Genomic DNA, 20,849 nt, shown 5'->3' on the forward strand with positions numbered 1-20,849 from the left:
TAGAAATGTTTCATGTACCAACGAGGTTAAGAAATATTAGGAAAAATCAATTTCATCAACCACTAAGAAAATTTTGCCAGGAAAGATAATATTTAAAATATTAATTCTATTAGTTTTGTGTAGGTAAAAGTAATATTTTACAACAAAAAAATTCTAGAACAACTTTATCATAACTAGGTTCTCTTTACTGTATACCAAGTTCTCAGCTATTTTAGCCTTTTTTACATACTTATTTCTTTTCTTGATATTATCTTGTACCTCCCTGTAGAATTGTAGTGTTCTCTACAGCAAACAAGATGCCACTCCAAATAATCCATTTCCTGATAAACATAATCTCTCTGTAGAACAGGTATTAATAATTACAATGTTTTATTATATTTTGTAAACACAAAAATGCATTACCAAACAAAAAGATTTTTTTGTAAATGTTTATCCTGTTAAATATATCTAGCGACTTTGCTCATTGCTTCAAAGATATAAGCGTTTCTCTACATTAATATCCTAAAGCTACTAAAATACAAATACAAAGCTTATCTAAATAACACAATGCAATCAAGTGAGCTTTTTCAGAGAACTTTTGTACCATACCAAAAAATAGATCTATGTAAAGTAATATTTTTTTTTATTTAATGTTTGACGCATTCAGTCTTTCTTATTGTTGTAGCAGCTATTAAGTAAAGTTATTTAATTTAGGGTTGGTATGATTGGTGGAAAGAAAGTGGATATTTTAAGCCTAAGGCGATTAATAGAGCAGCGAGGCCAGGTAGTGAAATTTTACATCATAAAAGATGAAAATGAGCTAGTATAATATCTTTTACTTATTTTCTTCACCCCTAAAGTCTAGAAGCTTAACGGAGAAGTATCACTTATGTTTATGTTATTTTTCTTTTGTAATATGTATGTAGGTATATAATCCTGCTTTTCCTGCATAAAATTATCTTATTATAGGAGAGCAGATTAAGTTTTCAATGGTTTTACCTCCACCCAACGTAACTGGAGTTTTGCATCTGGGTCATGCTCTAACTGCATCTGTACAGGTACCGACCTGTTTCATATTTTTACCAGCGACATAGTTCAGGGATCTTAGGAGATAATACAATGAATGTATATAGAATACATTTTATTCCCCAATAATCATTGTTCTGTGCTAAAATATTTAAAATTCTATATTTACTACTTAATCGCCCTGTTTAAAAGCATCACATATTAAGTAAGTGTCTTGTAGTATTTGCTTAATTTATTGCTTAAGATTAGCATAATTTTACATCATATGACGACGTGTTTCTTAAGAGTAAATATGACTATAGCCTAAAATCACCAAAGAACGTCTTGACTTCCCTAAATAAAAAAAACTTTAGTTTATTAGTTTGTGAGATCTGTAAGGTCAAACAGCAAACCTTTTCTACTTCATTTAATTGGTAGATAAATGTCCCTTTCATATTAATTCAACTAATCTTTATTAGAAGCTTCAAATTAATGTTAAGACCAATGATATGTTTTTTAAGGATGCTCTTGTAAGATACCACCGTATGAAGGGATGTGAAACAGTTTGGGTGCCTGGCAGTGACCATGCTGGTATAGCTACACAGGTGACGGCTTCTATACTACATTCTCTTCATTCTAATTATGTATCTAAAGGTATAAGACAATGGCCGGTAAATTGATGTGCCAAAAATCTGATACACAAAATTACCCCATCTGCAGATTACAATTAGTGGTTTAAATTTAAACGTTTGGACACTCAACTCAATATACCAACCATCAAAATTCAATAATAGTCCCTAAAGTTGTTGAGTCAATGCATAAGAAAACGTTATTTTAAGACTTTGTGAACTTGTGACAAAGCCCAATGTCTCCTCCCTCCCTGCTTCTAATTCAATTTAGAAATAACAAAAAATAAGAAACTTGTTTTTGTACTTCTCCTATAGCGAAGCTATTGCTCATTATGATATGCAGTTAGTTAGACTTGCTATAAAGAATAATCCAGTATCTATGTGTAAACGATTTTACTGATCATTGTTTTCTGTAGTACCTACCTAGTTTAATTTAAAAAAGAAAATATTTTGTAGGGAAATCGAATAGGTATTGAAAAATTACACTAAAAATATTACCTACCTATGTATTTTATTTTTAAACACACATGCAAACGAATACATTATTTACTCTACTATTGAACCTATATTATTTTCCCGACTAGCTATCGCTACTAATAAATTTATCGCCCTCCTTATACTACACATAATCGGCCAATTTACCTAAAAAAATTGTTATACAATAATATATAATTTAGCTAATATTTACTATTTTTGTGTAAAGGTAGATTGTTGTTGAAAAACAACTGAATGCAAAGTATGGAATAACAAAACAAGATCTTGGAAGGGATAAGTTTATTGAAAAAGTACAGGTAATATTTTTTGTTGATTAGTCTTAGTAACAGGATGTGTGTCTGTCTTTGCCTCAAGATCTCACTATCCTTTTGACCGATAAGGTTCCCCTTTACAGTAAAGCTTCTTAGAGGTCCAGGTAAGATTTTACTTTTAAAATGGAACTCCATCATAACAAGAAAAATCGCCATTGATAAAAGGGACCTCTGGGGAATAGTCGCTAGTTTAAATAAAATGTTCTATGTTTGTATTTTCAATAATTTCAACATGTAATGTCTTTATAATTTATATAATTCGTTTGATTTAGGAATGGAAAAAAGAAAAAGGAGATACAATTTTAAAGTAAGTACCTAAAACATGCAATTTTTAATTTTTCCATTTTTCCCATAGATTACCTACTTTTTGTAGAAATTAAAAATTTTAAATAGTTAAGTCAAAAATCATTCTTATTTTTCTTTTTTTTTATGAGTTTTGTTATTCTATTAAGATTATAAGCCTAATTAAATGGTGAAAAAGGAAATTTAGGTTTATACATTGGGCTGCTAGTAGCCTATAAAGATGTTAATAAAAGACATCTGGCCTTATCCAAAGAGCTTCCTTTATAGTTCCGACTTAATTTTATTTAATATGATATTGATATTAACTTAACCTAACCTCAAAACGTATAGGAAACGTAATTATATGTAATGTAATCTTAGGAACTGTGATAATAAAAAAACTAGGTAGATATATGAAATAATACTGCCCCATAATTTAGACAGCTGGAGGAGATGGGAGCCTCACTGGACTGGTCCCGCACACAGTTTACCCTCAGTCCAGAGTATACACAAAGTGTTAACAAGGCCTTTATTCAACTTTTCAATAAAGGTAATTTTAGAAAAATTTCAAGAGTTATGGTTGGGTAGGTAGAGGAAATAGTTTTTTGTTTAAAAAACAATGGACTTAGACAAGGCCAAAAATCTTCATGGATAAGACAATGGACGATAATTTGAAAAATTTTGACACAAGTTTTTTGTGCCAACTAATTAAGATTTGATATAAGTGTCCAATAAGTTTCTAAATTAACAAAATAGAACGTATTTGTTTATAAAACTTTAGTTACCAGTATAATCTTCTATAGTCCAAGGTCCTCTCCCTTCCTGGTTAAGTTTATAAAAGAAGATTAAGTTTATAGAAACAATTTAGTATTACCTATTTAAAAAACAAACAGATTGTACCTACTAGGGTTGGCAATCTGGATCCGGAATCCACCCAATTTTTGGATCTGGATCCGGAATCCGTTTTTTAAAAGCGGATTCTGGATTCTTTATTGGTAGTCTAAAATTAGCGTCTTGAGTTTTTTCTTTCAACTGCCTCTTTTTGAAGGCAAAGATTATCATCATTACATATGTATAAAATCTTTAAAAATCTGGTTCGATTATCGAAAGTGAAATATAGAGAACACCAAGAACATTAATTTTTAGGACATATGTAGCACTTAATTTTTTTAATTTAAAAAAAAATCCTTTTAAAATACTGCTAGAATCCGGAATCCGCTAAAAATAAAATCCGGAATCTGCATGGAATCCGCCATTTTTTTGACGGATTCTTTTAAGAATCCGGAATCCGGTTCAAAAATTTGACGGATTGCCATCACTAATACCTACTGTATTTAGGAATTATCTACCGGAAAGAATCGTTGATAAACTGGTGTTCTGTGCTCCAGTCCACAATTTCTGATATTGAAGTTAACCATGTCGCTGTAGAGGGAAGAACTAACTTTCATATTCCTGGCTTTCAGTAAGTCCAATATTTTCATAGTGACTTAGCTACCCTATAATTTGAATATGTCTGACTGTGCCTAATGTATTTAATCTTTTCTTTGTTAAAAGCGAAGATTTTCTATAATTAGGGTCCGTCCGTCCGTAACGGATAGCTTTTTTCATTAATTTGGGCATGTTAGAATTGTCCTATCGATTTCAAATTTTGCATGGTGATTCCTTTAGTAGTTAGGTACGATTTAGAAAGCGTAGCAACTCTATAATCATTACCAAAATGTCCGTACGTCCATTTTAAACATGTTGATTTTTTTACTTTTTTAACAACAAATTTTTATGTTAACTAATCATCTGATTGATCTGATTTTTGGTATATTGATTTCTGGGACAACAAAGTATAATGTAATAAGCGAAGCAACTTTATAATCAAGTCCTAGAAATGTAAATATGTCCATAAACATTATCCTGAATCGAGCAGTTTTTTTTCAACAAATTTACTTACAATTTTGCTTTGACCCTTATACATTTATATTATGATTATTCAGTTCTGACACTATATTAGTGGTAATGTCCGTTTGTACTACCGTTTCAGTGCTTCGCTTTTACGGATGTTGTCATCCTTATTTTCTTATCATGACACAATAGGAATTAAATGAATAGAGGATGTAGAATATATACGTGGATATTAAGACAGGTGATAAATTGTCGTCAATTTAGCTTGTTAACATGGAATGGGTGGAAAGGGGGGATTGTTATTTTAACTCGGTACGTGTGTTATTTTATTAATAATATGAAATATATCTTTTGTTTAATTTATCTATACACAATATGAATTAAACACTAAATTCTCTGTATGTAAATGCATAGGTATTTTGTGTATTTATATCATTAAAAACACCTAAATTGATGATTTATTATTAACCAGCGTCTTTGGCCCAAGCCTATAGGGGCTTTGCTCCATGAGGTTTGATCAAACTAATTTATTTTTCGTATTTTAGATTTAAAAGAAAAAAGAAGAAAAAAATTTTATTTGGGGGGGGGGGGGGTTGTAGGTTAGTCGACCCCACTAATTTAATCTTAGTTTTAAAAAGAAAAAGAATTTTTTTTTTTTGGGGGGGGGGCGGGGTGAATTTTCATTTTTTGGGAGTTGGGTGTGTCCCACCCCCAAGAAAATAGTTTGACCTGTGAGACCCTACTCTATAAAGGAGAACCCGAACGTTTCAGCGGTTAGCGAGATCCTTCATACAACAGACAAACAAACAGACAGACAGACATCGTTCTACTTTGTATTATAGATAATTATATTATTTCTAGAGGAGACGTTGAGTTTGGAGTTATGACTGATATTGCTTACAAGGTAAAACTTTTTAAATTTTAACTTTTATTGTCATCGCATATTTTATATTTAATCATCTCAAAATAATCTTTTGATGTGACTATAGTGTAGCTTATTGTTTATCTATAGGTACTGAAACTACATTTAATATTAAGGTTACCAACAGTTGTGATGAAATCATAGTGTCAACAACACGACCAGAAACTATGCTAGGAGATACAGCTATTGCTGTTAATCCAAAGTAAGAATTTACAACTTTTTTTAAATAAATTTTTCTTTTTTATATTCTTCAAAAATGCCTACAAATATCCTATATTATTAAATTGTAAGTTATTATTCGTCCTTTATGACCTTGACAACTACAGAGCAAAGAGGGGGGTAGGTTTCTGGTAGAATCCGTAAAGGGGTGTGTTTTAAGGCTTAAAAATAGTAGTAGAACGATAATATTCACAAAATATGTGTATTTGTTTTTGAAAAGAACTATAGACAAAAAATATTTTTTAAGTTAACATAAATTTATCGTTCTACTTCTGTTTTTTACTTATAACACATAACCTTTACGGATTTTACCAGAAACCTACCCCTCTCTTTCTCAATTTTGGGGAAGCTTCACACAGCTAGAAGCAACTATTTTAGAAAAAGAAAATGTTATTTTTTTCCCAAGAGTTAATCTCATAACTATTTAGTTTTACTGACTATTTCTATTACTTATTTACTATACTCAAAAGCACATTTTTTTTTGTCGACAAATGTTAATCTTATATTTTTAGGGATACCCGTTACGCTCATCTGGTCGGACAAACCGTCTGGCATCCTTTTAGAGAGGAAGAGATACCCATTATAGCCGATGCCTACGTAGATCCAGAGTTCGGGACAGGGGCTGTTAAAATAACACCCGCCCATGACCAAAATGATTTTGAGATCGGTGTTGGACATGGCTTGCCTATGCTGAAAATTTTCAATGGGGATGGCACGGTTAATGAGAATGGCGGAGAATTTAGGGTAAGTTATTATTGACCTCTTGTAAAAAAAAATAAGTTTTTCTTTACTTCATTAGGTATCTAATTTTATTGTATTATCCATAACTCTCAAGAAATACTGAAACGATTGTTTCCATGTGACTAAAAATAGATGGTTAGACATTTAGGCTAAATTAAGACATTTTTCGCTGGCTAGCGTAGTTAAGCACTTTTGTTAAGGAGAAGGGGGAGTTAAAAGTACCAATTTTAGCCATGGTTTTAAAAATACTTAGTTAATATTTAGGACGAACATAGATTTGCGGTGAGAAGTAGTATTTGTGATAAACTGGAACGTCTTGGTCTGTACAGAGGATCTAAAGATCATGCCATGAGTATACCTGTCTGTGGAAGGGACGATCAATATTAATATTCTTTCCAGTTCAAAATTAATCAACTAATTCCCAGAAACAAGAATTAGAAGCTGGGATCTAAAGGGATAAGACAAAGGCCGATAAATTGATGTATATCCCCAATGATGATTAAAATTAGTGGTTGAAACGCTTGAACACTCAACTTAATAAACCAACTAATCAAAATTTACTGAAGTCTCCAAAGTTGTTAAACAATCGAATGTTAAAATGTTATAATAAAACTTTGGGGACTAGCGTAATTAAAAGCCCATTGTCCCCTCTTTCTCTTAATTAGAAAGCCCAAATAATAATCCTATTTTCTTGTTTGTTTTTAATAATAAAGTCCATTAAATTGATCAATTTCAACAGAACTGGAGATGTTATAGAACCAATGCTAAAGGAACAATGGTTTATTGATACCAGTAAAATAGGTAATATCATTATTACAATATTTCGGACTAGCGGCTACGCCCCCAAAAGGCCTCTAGTGGCATTTAAATGTTTTTTATTTTAAATATCTTATTTGAGAAATAAGGGGGGGGGGGGGGAATGTGGTGACTCGTGCCACTACATACCCGCAATTTTATTTTGGGTGCTACTCCCTTAGTTTTAAGAGATAATTGGGTGAAATCTTTTGGTCTGGGTCACTAATTACCCCAAGTTTTGGTATCTTTCAAAAAAAAGTTTTGCCCTCCCGCCGTTTGCCGCCATTTTCCGCCGCCGCCAAAAAAAATTTTTTTATTGCATTTCTCGCCGAATTAGGCAATTTGGAATCATTTGAGACCATGTTATTTTCAAAAATTTTTCCCCTTACAAGCAACCCTGTGGGGGGACAGTCATTTTTTTCAAATTCTCGTTTATCAAGGTATATCTTAAATTCAGTGCCTCTCCAAGCTTTTAAAGATATTGAAACAAAATCTTTTGAGGTAGATCAGCAAAAAAATATTTGAAGTAAATACGGCGGCGGGACCGCCGCTCCCGCCGTCCGCCGCCGTTTTCCGCCGCCACCAAAAAAATTTTTTTATTGCATTTCTCGCCGAATTAGGCAATTTGGAATCATATGAGACCATGTTATTTTTTTCAAAAAATTTTCCCCTTACAAGCAACCCTGTGGGGGGACAGTCATTTTTTTCAAATTCTCGTTTATCAAGGTATATCTTAAATTCAGTGCCTCTCCTAAGCTTTTAAAGATATTGAAACAAAATCTTTTGAGGTAGGTCAGTAAAAAATATTAGAATAAAAAATGGCGGCGGTACCGCCGCGGCCAAAAATTTTTTATTGCATTTCTCGCCGAATTGGGCAATTTTGAATCATTTGAGACGATATTATTTTTTTCAAAAATTTTTCCCCTTACAAGCCGTCCTGTGGGAGGCGGAAAATGGCGGTGGACGGCGGGAGCGGTGGTACCGCCGCCATTTTTTATTAAAATATTTTTTTGCTGATCCACCTCAAAAGATTTTGTTTCAATATCTTTAAAAGTCCCCCCACAGGGTCGCTTGTAAGGGGAAAAATTTTTGAAAAAAATAACCGCCGCCATTTTTTATTCAAATATTTTTTTACTGATCTACCTCAAAAGGTCTTGTCTCAATATCTTTAAAAGCTTAGGAGAGGCACTGAATTTAAGATATACCTTGATAAACGAGAATTTGAAAAAAATGACTAAGTCCTCCCGCAGGGTTGGTTATAACGGGAAAAATTTTTGAAAAAAAATAACATGGTCTCAAATGATTCCAAATTTTTTTTTGGCGGCGGCGGCGGAAAATGGCGGCGGACCCGCCGCCGTTTTTTTTTGAAAGATACCAAAACTTGGGGTAATTAGTGACCCAGCCCAAAAGATTTCACCCAATTATCTCTAAAAACTAAGGGAGTAGCACCCAAAATAAAATTGCTGGTATGTCGTGGCACGAGTCACCACATCCCCCCCCCCCTTTGTCTATGTTACATTAAGCTGTTAAATTCATGTCTCTACGCGCGCCACTACGTTAGCGATACTATGCGGTTTTATTGTGATTTCTCTTAGAAGGGTGGTGGTACCCTCCCCCAAAATAGTTATAAACCATATTTATTTTGGGGGAGGGTACCACCACCTTCCCGAAAGAAATCGCCTCTAGAAAAAAATAATCCCCCCCCCCAAAAAAAAAATAGGGTATCCAATTCAATTCCCCCCTCTTCAAGAGCCTCTAGAGGCCACTAGGGGCGTAGCCACTAGTAAAATATAATACACATAAAAAAAATTTAATCTTTTATTCCTCGTATGTCCTGTTTTTTAATCATATGAATTTTGATAAAAAAAAATTACTTTTGAGTAACTTAACACAATCTAAATATGATTACCTACCTAGGTAATCTTTTTTTTAAAGCACAAAAGGAATGTTCAAATGTTTAAATAAAATGGATGGTTAATTTTTGTTGTCAATACATGTAACTTAAAGTTTATTTAAATTTTTAGGCGAGCTTGCCTCCAAGGCTGTGAAAGAAAACGACCTGCGCTTGGATCCTCCTAATTTTACATCTGTCTGGGACAATTTTCTTGGACAGGACAAGAACAGAGACTGGTGCATCTCCAGACAACTCTGGTGGGGCCATAGGGCACCTGCCTGGTGGATTTTTAGGTGAATAATTATTGAGGCTGTTCATGAATGTAATTAGGTCGTTGTCTTGTAATATTTTGAAATTATTTTTAAGACAATTTCAAGCATTTTTATTGATTTCATTTCTGTATTGCAAGTACCTAAACTTTTTTATACTAATTTTTGTCAATTTTTAGGCTAGGTTAGGTGAAACCTTATGGTTTAGAATCCCCTTTTTTAAAACGATAACAGGGGTTTGGATTCTCCGTTTCTTTCGGATTAATCTATTTTTTTATTATTTGAACTTTAATTTGATTCGAATTCTATTTAACCGACCCAGAAAATATTTTTTTGTTCCTTGCATTTGAACAGTTATTTTTATAACTCAGGAAAGATGACTCATCCAAGGGTGTTTGGATCGCTGCTGAAACCAAAGAGGACGCCTTAACCCAGGCTTCTGAGAAACTTGGTACTCCTGCAGATAATCTGGACGGCCACCAGGATCCAGATGTTCTAGACACATGGTTTTCAAGTGCACTTTATCCATTTGCTGTTTTTGGTTGGCCTAATGAAAATCCAGGTACATAAGTTTCACGGTATTTTTTTCATCGGTGTCTCTTAACTTTGCCTTTGGGCATAGTTAGGTAATTTTTAAATTCATGATAGCTAATGTGCTAAAATGAGCAATATATTCGAAGGAACAAGGAAAGTAGGAAAATAGCCTAAAACCAAACTTAATTAGAAGAATTCAATAGACTAAAACTATACAGGGACAAATAAGAAACTTCCACTAAAATGAAGAACTCAATTGCATTGGTTCCAGGCTCAGTAGTTATCGAAATCTTAAGCTACAGACAAAAAACCTTACTACTTTATTTAATAGCATTATACCATTATTTTGAATTATTTAAATAATCCTAATTGTGTTCATGTTTTAGACTTGGAGAAATTCTTTCCCTTGGATTTGATGGAGACTGGAAATGACATTTTATTTTTCTGGGTGGCCAGGATGGTCATGCTTAGCATTGCATTGCAAGGTTAGCAGTTTTAATAAAAAAAAAGTAAAAAATCTGTAATATTTGTTAAATCTTCATAGACAAGACAAAAACTAAACTCATCCGCCTAATATAAAAAGCTTGTTCTGAAAGCAGCAATATATTTGTGATCTCTATAACACATGAGTTTATTCATCCAATAGAAAAATAAGTGAAATAAGCGCAATCCTGATATGTAGGTTTTATGTGTCTTTTAGTTGCAGATAGGCAATGTGAGTCTTTGTAAAGACTTTTTTAAATTAATAATATATTATCCATTTATTGTTTGTTTGACTTTCTAGAGGCCTTTGATAGTCACTTGATGGTTCTTCTATGTTATTTAAAACAAGAGAGCATTACTGATTAGCTCTTTGACAAAAATAAATCCATGAATATTTTAGGAAAACTGCCATTCTCTGACGTGATGCTGCATGGAATAATTTGTGACAGTCAGGGAAGAAAAATGTCCAAATCTCTTGGTGAGCTTTTATTAAACCTATGTACAATGTACATTTAATAATGTTTTTAGTTGCGAATCTCCTCTATTAGTGTTCTTGTCTGTCTGTAATCATTTCAATAGCAAACCAATTTTATTTAGCTTTTATCTTCTGTCTTGTCTGTAATTCTATTTTATCTTTAAAGGGGTAGTTTCACGAAATGCATTTGAACTTAATTTAGTGAACCGCATATTTTTTCCTGGTTAATTGGTTAAACTACATTGATATGGCATATATTTGAAAGAATTTCAATTTTCTACCACGTAGTTTTTAAAATATCAAGACCTGAAAATCGTCTTTTTAAATATCATATATCACAAAAAGACGATTTTCAAGTCTTTTTTTAAAAAAAACTACGTGGTAGAAAATTGAAATTCTTTCAAATATATTCTATATAAATACCTATAGTTTAACCCATTAATTAGCAAAAAATATGCGGTTCACTAAATTAAGTTCAAATGCATTTCGTGAAACTACCCCTTTGCTTTTTCTATCACTCAACATAGGCTCTTAATCTTATATTTACTATTTAGCTTTTAATTCCAGCAGCCTCGCTACTATTTGACATTATCGTCCTTGTATTTTATATTTATATAAAAAGTTAATACAGAGATTTTTCAGGAAATGTGATAGACCCAATGCACATGATTCACGGAGCCAGTATAGAACAACTAAACCAAGAATTAGACGCTTCTTTAAGGTAAATAACTTGATTTTTAAGTCAAGCTTTTTCATTTGGGGGTACGGGTGCCCTTAAGAGATAACTCTTTAATTTAAACATACAAGAAATAACAATACTGATTATAAACGTTGCATGAAAGTTCCTGTAACAATGAGGTACAATTTTAAGAGCATTGCAGCTCGATTAACATCATTAGTACGTCCATTTTAAACTGATGCATACAAATTCATATGATCTTATTTGGAGAACACTCCGTATTTATGATCGCCTGTTCGACTGTCTGTTGTGTTGATATTCGCTTTTGTGATTAATATAATCTTTGTTATAATAACCAAAATATGTTATGTTGCTGTTTGTATTTTTGTATGTAAAAATATTTTGTTTTTAGATAGAAAAGTTATACCTAATAAGTTCCAATTTCGTTTTATTTTCAGTAATGGATATTTAAGCGAAGAGGAAGTAGAATTAAGTAAGAGTGAGCTGGTGAAAACTTTTCCTGATGGTATACCTGCGTCGGGTGCTGATGCTCTCAGATGGGCACTTCTTAGGTAAGAATGCTTTCTTTCTTTGTTTGGGAACAGGTCTAATTCGATTTAGATAAAAACAATAAGTGATCATTCATGCTAATGGATTCGGGGGAGGTACAGAAATTCCACTTGGTTTGTAATTAAAAACCCCTGCTCCTTCTCACTTACCTTTGTTCTAAAAACGTTACGTGACACAAGAATTGAATTTGTAGTTTAACGATATCAACCGACAAAAAAAAGATACTTGATAATCAATTTAAAACCAAATTCATATTGACGAAAAATTTTAAGTCAGGTGACAAGAACATGTAAAAACCTTCCTGTGATTGATTGATATTAATCGGAAAAGTTAAGAGAATATTGTGTGTTTTATTTTTGTCTTTAAATCTTTGCCTGAAATCTCTATATTAAAAGTTTGGGGAGAAGATTAATCTAGAGTGCTTTCTTCTGAATAATTCATGTGAAAGAATTGTAATGCTAAATAGGTATATGTTTTTAGTTATGATGTAAAATCTCAGCATATGAACCTGGATCCTGAGCTGGTGCCAAGGGCTAAAATCTGGTGTAATAAAATCTGGCAGGTCTCCAGGCTTCTGGTTCAAGCACATCACAAGGTAAGACAATATTTTTAAAGTACATAAGGTACTTACAAATCAATAATTGACTAGGTATTATACGTAATATGTGATAAATATTGAATTTTTTTGTCCCAAATTGAGGAGTTGTAAATATTTTGATTAAATTAAAATGTTCTTTTGGTATATTGTTTGTATATTTACTAGGCTATAAAAGTTTTCCGGAATTCTAATAAATATAATAGATTTGAAATCTGCATAAAATTTTAAGGAATTTTTATAAAATTCGTTTTTTGTATAATTCTTTATCTATAAGCGCAAATACAAATTAAGTTAAATAATTTTGACATCTGTGATTGGTGGATTGAAAATTATCTGCGCTCTGATTGGAGAAGCTTAAGTGACGTACATCATTCAACCAATTAGAGCGCAGGTAGTTTCCAATCCACCTATCCTATTGGTCAAAATTTATTAACTAAAATTGGATTTGCGCTTTTAAATAATGAATTAGGTATATAAAAAACGAATTTTATAAAAAATCCTTAAAATTTTATGCAGATTTCAAATCTATTATATGCATTAAAATTCCGGAAAACTTTTATAGCCTAATATTTACCTAGAAATAGGTATTAGTAAGCCTAATTAACAATATGAAATACAAACTCAAAAATAGCATTCATTTCACTAAATTCTGTTAGATCAAGGTAAAATAAAAAAAGTCAAGTAAAATTAAAAATATTTATATTTTTTTCTTTTAAGCTTGTTATTAACTGTTTCGAGGGCGCTAAATATAGTGTTTAGCTTGCTGGTATGTTTTTAATTGTACTAGGAGGCACTTGAATTACAAGATTGTGGTTATTAATACTATTTTTTTTATTAAATTATTCTCTTCATTAATCAAAGAATTTTCTTGAAGGCTAAAGAAGCTGGAAAAGATTTGGGCACATTACCGAAGGATTTCAGACCAAGCCTGATGGATATGTGGATACTTAATCAGCTAGCTAATACAGTTACTAGGTATATTTTATTTTAGAAATTCTTCTACCAACATATCTTAAAATATAAAGTAATAAGGTTTTTTGTCCGTAGCTTGAGATTTCGAAAATTACTGTACCGATTGAGTACACATTTTAAGGAAAGCTTCACATATTGCTCGAGATTGTTTTAGCCAATTTATTTCCATATTTAAGTCTTGGGATGGTTTTAGGCTATTTTTGCCCTCTCTAGCCAAATACAGAAGAACCCTTGGATGATAGGGTGCAGTCAATAGTAGAAATCAAAAGTAAAATATTTTGAAGTCAAACTCAAAAGTTTACTTAATATCGTGTAGGTATAAATGTTATTATTTTTTAAGAGTGAACGAAGAATTTGAAGAAAAGAATTTTGATGAAATATTGAAAGAAATTCGGGGATTTCTGTATGGAAACGTGTGCGACGTTTACGTTGAATATATCAAACGAGATTTACAGGTAAAACATGAAATCTAAAAGTAAACAAGCATACTCTCCTTGTTTTAGAGCAAATAATATTTTTTTATGGCCATATCTGGACAAAAAATAACGAAATGATAGGCAAATACTATATGTAGGTAGGTCATATGAGAGAACGTAATACTTAGAATTTAACTTTACCCTGCATTCGTTAGTGATAGAAAGATACCTCTTTCGGTGATATTTTAAAAAGTTATTTAGTTGGTTTATTTTAGCCCTTATTTTGAAAAACGAAGGACTTAATGTAGAGTACCTACTTATTATTTTAAAGTGTAAGATCGTTCTTATTTTATTACTATTACTATATTTTCCAACCAAATTTACCTTTAATCCGGCCTTCTCAATTCATTATATCCTTATCTTGATTTTTTAACAAATAAATACTACCATCTACAAATGTTATAGGACCCAGAGAGTCCAAGATTCCATGCCAGCCTGATGTTTTTCCACACCTGTATAATGACCAGCTTAAAGATGCTTCATCCCATCATGCCATTTATCACCGAGGAGTTGTATCATAGAATACCAACTATGCCCAAAGAGACCAGGCAGGAATCTATTATGATTGATTTTTACCCCCAGGTATTTTAAAATATTTATTATTGTAAAAAGGTAGCAGGATGTATGTCTGTTTATTTTCTCCTTTTTGCATAAATATGTCTTCAAAGTGGATGTATGTAGATTGTAGAATATTCGTAGATATTATGACAGGAGAAAAATTGTCGTCAATATAGGTTGCAATATTCCCTCGCATTTATTGGTTGGGTCGTTTATCCAGTAGGAGGGGATGGGATGGGGTAAAGGAGGGGGTTGTGGGAGATCGTTATTTTAGCCCGCTACAGAGTTCACTTAAAAATCTGGTGTAATATCAAAGTAATAATAAATCCATTGTCTTGAATGCATATAAACCAAGCATTCTGTATATTATAATTTACAAAAAAACTTGGTAATATTTATGCTTTTCAGCCAACTCAATGGAGCGGTTTTGTTAATCCAACTCTTGGAGCCTTAATGGAGCGAGTACTGCTACTTGTATCTGGAATCAGGAGCACCAAAGCTAGCTACAGCCTAGTCAAAGGTTCCCTTCCAGATGTTCTTATTCATTCGGATAACCAGACTGAGTTGGCGCATTTGCAGCAATTTAGGTGAGTCTAAAATCATACTTTATGTTTAGGGAGTCCTTGTAATGACATAAATTGATTAAACTCTGTAATCAAGTTTAAAACACAAATAACATAAAGTTTTATACAATGTCATATTTCATGATTTAATGACAATACTTTTAAGCTTTGAAAGTATTTTTGTTTCTTATTAATGCCGTTTTAATGGCCTTACCATTTTCTGACATATTCTGTTGTGGAAATGTATAGAGAACAAAGATATATGCTACTATTAAGAATTCTCACCAAGAATTAAGGTCTAGAAACGTCAAGAAATACTTTTTAAGGGGTCAAACTGTAAATATATTAATACAAAATAATTTTTAGTGAAGTAATTTGCCGGCTGTCAAATTCTGGCGAGTTAAACTTTACAGTCGAGAAGCCAAACTTAGCTTCTCTGCCACTTGGCTGTGCTGTCAACTCTACTGATGGTCTTACAGTTGGAGTGTTCCTGGGAGAACATATGGATGTTGAAAAGGTATATAATCTATATCTATTTTATCTATGTATCGTTATTTTATGTTCTAAATCACTAGTTACTTGTTATTTTTATGAGATAAATTCTTTTCTAGTCTTAGTCATAATGTCTTATTTGTTTTTCTTGACATTGACAATTTTTCTAGGAAATTAAGAAAATTGAAGAAAAGAAGGAAAAAATCCACAGAGATATCAAAAAGTTGGATAAAGCCAATAAAGGAAAATTTCAATATAGGTAAGTAATTTTTTCCCTTAGCTATGGCAAAATTCAAATTAAACTAATAATACAAAAGGTCATTTTTAGCTTAAGAGTATCTAAAAACTTCTTTTATTGAAGTGTAAAGGAGTTTTTACTTAGTTTCTTTGTTCAACGTTTCATTTAACACAACTAAGAAAGTGGGGCCTTTCAATCTTCATATATTAAATTAGGTTAAGAGAGGCAGGGTTGCAATCTTTGGAGGCAATTAAGACATAATATTATATTAAGACAATAAGCCATCTCAAACTTTGCAAAGTAAAAAATAACGGGTTTTTTTCAGGGAGAAACCAGAAGTAACTGAAGAAAAAAGAAAGAAATTTAACGAGGAGCTAGAATCTTTGGACAGACAACTGACATTGTTGAAAAAGATGAACAATTAATTAGATTTATAGTTAAAGGCAAATCATGTGCTTTAAGATCTCAGAAAGTGTAAAATATAGAAACATTTGTTAAGTTTTGATAAATTTCCAGACAAAATGTTGGATTTCTTGTGGACAAATGAAATTTTGAGATTGTTTTATATCTCCATTGGAGTTCAATGGGTTGGTTGTACACTTGCAGTTCTATTACACACTGAAAAGTTTTATGATTTGACAGGTATTGTAGTTCAATCATTAATGGCTGCAAAGGAATTTATTCTTTGACAGTTTCTGGGCCAAAAATCTAGTAAATAAGAGTTAATTCTACTTTGTTTTACCTATCCCCTATAATTTTGATTTTTATTATCTTTTAAATTAATTCTTTTTGATTTTAAGGCTCTTTGACTTTTTTGCTGCTTTCCCAACTATCCTATGACAAAAGCATCAAATCGAGGTACACATATTTTTTTTTTATATAAAACAATATTTAAAAGCGGAGCTTTTCCTGATAACAATACTTAATGTCCTAGTAATTCGACTGTTTGAGATTAAATGTAATAAAATCTCAAAAAGTTTTAAAAAGGACAATATTTTCTATATTTCAAGACATTTTTGCAAAGTATGAAAATCTAAAGAAAATAGTTCTTTTTGATTTTGATATACATATCAGATAAATGTATATAAAATTAGTGATCAAAAACTATAAAACATGTTATAACTTTTTTCAACACTGTCATTGATTAAATTGCACTTTTAGGTTTAAGAATTACCGAAGTAGTGCATAAAAACTCTTTTTATGAAGTAATTCAACAAAGTAAATGACAAAAAAACAACTACAAAATGGTCTACTGCATTATAAAAAACGTCTAATTGTTGATTTTATTTTATTTTGTTTAATAACTTCATAAAAAGAGTATTTATGTGCTACTTTGGTAATGAGTAAACCTAAAAGTGCATTTTAATCAATGATAGGGTTGAAAAAAGTTATAACTTGTATTATAGTTTTTGATCACTAATTGTTATGTATATCAAAATCAAAAAGAACTATTTTCTTTCGATTTTCATACTTTGAAAAAATGTCTTGGTTACCTACTTTTTGCACTATATTTGCTCTAAAAGGATTTTATATCTGATTTTTACATTTAGGATGATAGATTTTATGCCAATTATTGTGTTTACATCAAGAAAGAACATATTTTTTGTTCATATACCTTTTTTTATCATAAAAAAACTGCTTTTTTTATATATAAGGTGCAAAAGTAACACTAAAGAAATTTTTTTTGCCTCAAGTATGTTTTAAACTTATAGATAAACACATTTCATAAAAAGATTTTTTTCTAAATCTGTCATTTAAGGCATGAAATTAATTTTGCAAATTAACATTGCAAATTTTTGCAAATAACTTGCAAATATGATTTCTGCGGATTTTCTAATTTACATAGGCGTTTTCTATATATATTCCTCTTTCCAAAAATACCTCTCTTGTCAAGATTGGATAAAAAAATCTTTATGGTCGAGATTCCATAACTGTGATCCGTCATCTCTGCGTAGACTCTTTGCACTTTATTTGGCGCTGTCCGATCTATAATCTGCATAGTTAAAAATATTTAACGGTCAGACAAACATGCTTCAATTTTAAGTAGCTTCGTCACTAAAATTCGTTTTAAGACGTCAAACAGTACAGACATGGATGGTATTTGCCTGGGCTGTCAGACTTGGACTCTTCCTGTTTATCAGAATCATGAAGGATGGAGAGGATAAAAGGTTTGATAAGGTAACAAATTCAATATTATATTGATTAGTAAATCCTTGGACATTTAAGTATTAACATCGAAAAAGTTGTTTTTACTATATTTACCCATGTTCTAGAATTGTTTATTGGGGGTATTCAAATGCCTTAACCTTGCTGTAACCTAACCACTGCATGGAGCTACCCCAATCCAGCAATATTTAACTTTAAATTAACCTAACTTTATTTAACCATTTAATATATTTTTTATATAGGCTAAACAGAATCCTTCAGTGATGTTCAAGTTTTGGACAATTCAGGCATAATATTGATTTTATATTAAATATTTATTTTTTTAATTCGAAACTATTATCTTTAAAAGTTTTAACGCAAGTCGTTTTTTTTTCAAGTTGCACATGTACATCTTCGCTTTTTTAGACGCAGGTTCTTCTGTTTTTATAAAATTCAATATTAAAATGTCAATCTAGGGAATTTGGGTGTTTGTCACGTTGCTTCCAACACTTCTTTTGAACAGGTATCTTTTAACATCATTTTTATATTTTCGATCAGGGAGAGCGTGGATATTTGGCTGGTTATTACACTAGTCCCCAAAGTTTTATGTGGGGTGTTTTATTGGAATTTTGATTGGTTAATTCAGTTGAGTGTCTTTAACGTTTTGGTTGATTCAGTTGAGTGTCTTTAACGTTTTAACCACTAACTATAATCTATAGAAGAGAGTCATTTTTGTGTCATCATTTACATCAATTTAGGTCATAGTCTTATCCCTTTAGATCCCTGATCGTGAATGTAGATTACACATATAGTGAAAACAGTAAAGGTGACGATTGCTAAAAGGGTTACTTTGAAAAAATATGATTTTCGCCAATTTTACTTAAGTGGCTCTCTTCTCTCGAATTTTATGCTTCTGGTTCTATTTTAAAAACTCAATAGGTAACACAACAGTTATTTTTACGACGTTTAGTTAAAGATTCACATTATTATTACATTTTTATCTTTTTCAGTTCTCGAAGAAATCCGCCAATTGGCAGTCGGGACTACATTGGCTGGGCCATTTGGACCATGGGCTTTGTTTTCGAGGTTGTTGCAGATGCACAGAAAACTTACTTCAGAGCTTTCCCAGCAAACAAGGTTAATTAGAGTCTAATTAAAATGACACTGACATAATTTTAGAGAAGCTTGCACGCGGCAAGACAAATATAAAAAAAATAAGCTTTCTCAAAATGTTCATAATCTTATGCATTAACATACCAACACACCCTCGCTTAAAATCATTTACTTTTTTTTGAAATAGCTACGTTTTGATGAACCATCACAACAAGAAAAGATAAATTATAAACTTAGAAAGTAAACACGCATAGGTACCTACTGTGTTTCTTTTTTCAGGGTAAATTCATTACAACTGGATTATGGAGTATTTCCCGCCATCCCAATTATTTTGGGGAAATTAGCCTCTGGTTTGGACTATACATATCTGCTTCTTCCAGCCTAAGGTGAGTTTCAGGGATAAGACAATGGCCAATAAATTGATGTACATCCCATTCCCCATTAATGATACACAAAATTATCCCTTCTGTAGATTGCAATTAGTGGTTTAAACGTTTGGATCTCAACTAAGTGAACCAACCAATCAAAAAAGCCAACTAATAAGAAAACGTAATGAAAATACTTTTTGGTCTGGTGTAATAAACAGCCCAATGTTCCCTTTCTCCCTTAGTATGTTTTCTATTTTTCGTAGTAAGCTACTCTACAATTCACCCATGCCTGCTTGTCTGTATTACATAATAATGATTTTAAGTTTTATCGAAAAAAGGTGTTTTTCTTTTTTCTTTCTCCGTCGTGTCATTCTTGCTTAGGTACCTAATTCTAATTTCGATATTCTCGACGCTAATTAAAAGAATTATAATATAATTCTACACTAAGAAAAGACCCGTGACCGTGGCTCAATACGTAGCCCATCCGCTCGTCGTCGGGAAGGTGAAGGTCTTGGCCCAAAACAGGCGCAACTCACTACCATGCACAGTTAGGACTTCTCAGACAAAGGTCGTGCAATCAAAGGGTTGGTTGTCTGATGGGCAATTGGATGCTTTACACCGCAATCATAGGGCCTAGGGCGGACAACTCTATTCCATATCCATAAAAAAAGCCACATTGTTACAGAAACACTGACAAATTGTCAGCGACCTATGCTTCCCCTGTGGAGTGAAAAGGGCTTGTTACTGTTACACAAGAAAAAAAATGATCAAAATAAATAAAACATCACATAAAATCTAAATATGTGTAAATTAAGTTTTTACCTAACCAGTTTTGAATTAATTTAATCCTTTTTTAGTGGCCTAGGTTACCTCTCCGTTTTGTCACCTATTCTAGTCATGCTTCTGATTACAAAGGTTTCAGGTAAGCAAAATAAATTGCATAACCTTACATTATTATTTTTGATAATTGTGTTCAAATAAAGCTCATTTATTCACTAAAAAAAAATTATCCATGCATTTCTGTACAATATTTTGATCAATATTTTCTTTCCATGCCTTTTGAGAAAGTCAAATAGTTTTTGTTTTTTTCTTGTCTTATTGTCTTTGATTGGCCCTATGGACCTCCAAACAATGGTCCTCAAAAAAGAATG

At 31.9% G+C, this 20,849-nt stretch overlaps 2 protein-coding genes across 2 annotated transcripts in view; both read left to right on the forward strand.

Annotated features, from left to right (window-relative positions):
• Positions 1 to 16,594, forward strand: LOC145322818 (valine--tRNA ligase-like). The gene is made up of 28 exons (XM_080165101.1): positions 1 to 78; positions 267 to 349; positions 694 to 763; positions 949 to 1,037; positions 1,506 to 1,589; positions 2,321 to 2,404; positions 2,692 to 2,726; positions 3,142 to 3,251; positions 4,040 to 4,163; positions 5,456 to 5,498; positions 5,633 to 5,718; positions 6,248 to 6,479; positions 6,741 to 6,845; positions 7,214 to 7,277; positions 9,296 to 9,458; positions 9,806 to 9,996; positions 10,355 to 10,453; positions 10,852 to 10,929; positions 11,569 to 11,647; positions 12,064 to 12,177; positions 12,656 to 12,770; positions 13,648 to 13,748; positions 14,086 to 14,200; positions 14,627 to 14,803; positions 15,188 to 15,366; positions 15,709 to 15,859; positions 16,005 to 16,093; positions 16,398 to 16,594. The coding sequence occupies exons 1-28, from the start codon at positions 6 to 8 to the stop codon at positions 16,495 to 16,497; spliced, it is 3,033 nt and encodes a 1,010-aa protein (XP_080021227.1). The 5' UTR covers positions 1 to 5; the 3' UTR covers positions 16,498 to 16,594.
• Positions 1 to 20,849, forward strand: part of LOC145322903 (uncharacterized) — a 59,673-nt gene that overhangs the window by 38,228 nt on the left and 596 nt on the right. The window contains exons 2-9 of the mRNA XM_080165257.1: positions 16,587 to 16,714; positions 16,873 to 16,930; positions 18,145 to 18,250; positions 18,481 to 18,525; positions 18,694 to 18,740; positions 19,228 to 19,354; positions 19,610 to 19,716; positions 20,556 to 20,620. Of these exons, the coding sequence (XP_080021383.1) occupies positions 16,594 to 16,714; positions 16,873 to 16,930; positions 18,145 to 18,250; positions 18,481 to 18,525; positions 18,694 to 18,740; positions 19,228 to 19,354; positions 19,610 to 19,716; positions 20,556 to 20,620 (676 nt within the window). The 5' untranslated portion in view covers positions 16,587 to 16,593. The remainder of the gene's footprint in view (positions 1 to 16,586; positions 16,715 to 16,872; positions 16,931 to 18,144; positions 18,251 to 18,480; positions 18,526 to 18,693; positions 18,741 to 19,227; positions 19,355 to 19,609; positions 19,717 to 20,555; positions 20,621 to 20,849) is intronic.

The sequence above is a fragment of the Acartia tonsa genome, chromosome 1, assembly GCF_053477335.1.
Source record: "Acartia tonsa isolate MP-2025a chromosome 1, ASM5347733v1, whole genome shotgun sequence".
Lineage (NCBI taxonomy): Eukaryota > Metazoa > Arthropoda > Copepoda > Calanoida > Acartiidae > Acartia > Acartia tonsa.

Bases quoted from the DNA above. Each gene is read 5' to 3' on its own strand.
- LOC145322818 (XM_080165101.1), top strand. From the start codon at position 6: ATGTTTCATGTACCAACGAGGTTAAGAAATATTAGGAAAAATCAATTT. The intron at 79-266 runs AGGAAAGATAAT...GTACCTCCCTGT, and splicing joins ACCACTAAGAAAATTTTGCC to AGAATTGTAGTGTTCTCTAC. The intron at 10,454-10,851 runs GTTAGCAGTTTT...TGAATATTTTAG, and splicing joins GCTTAGCATTGCATTGCAAG to GAAAACTGCCATTCTCTGAC.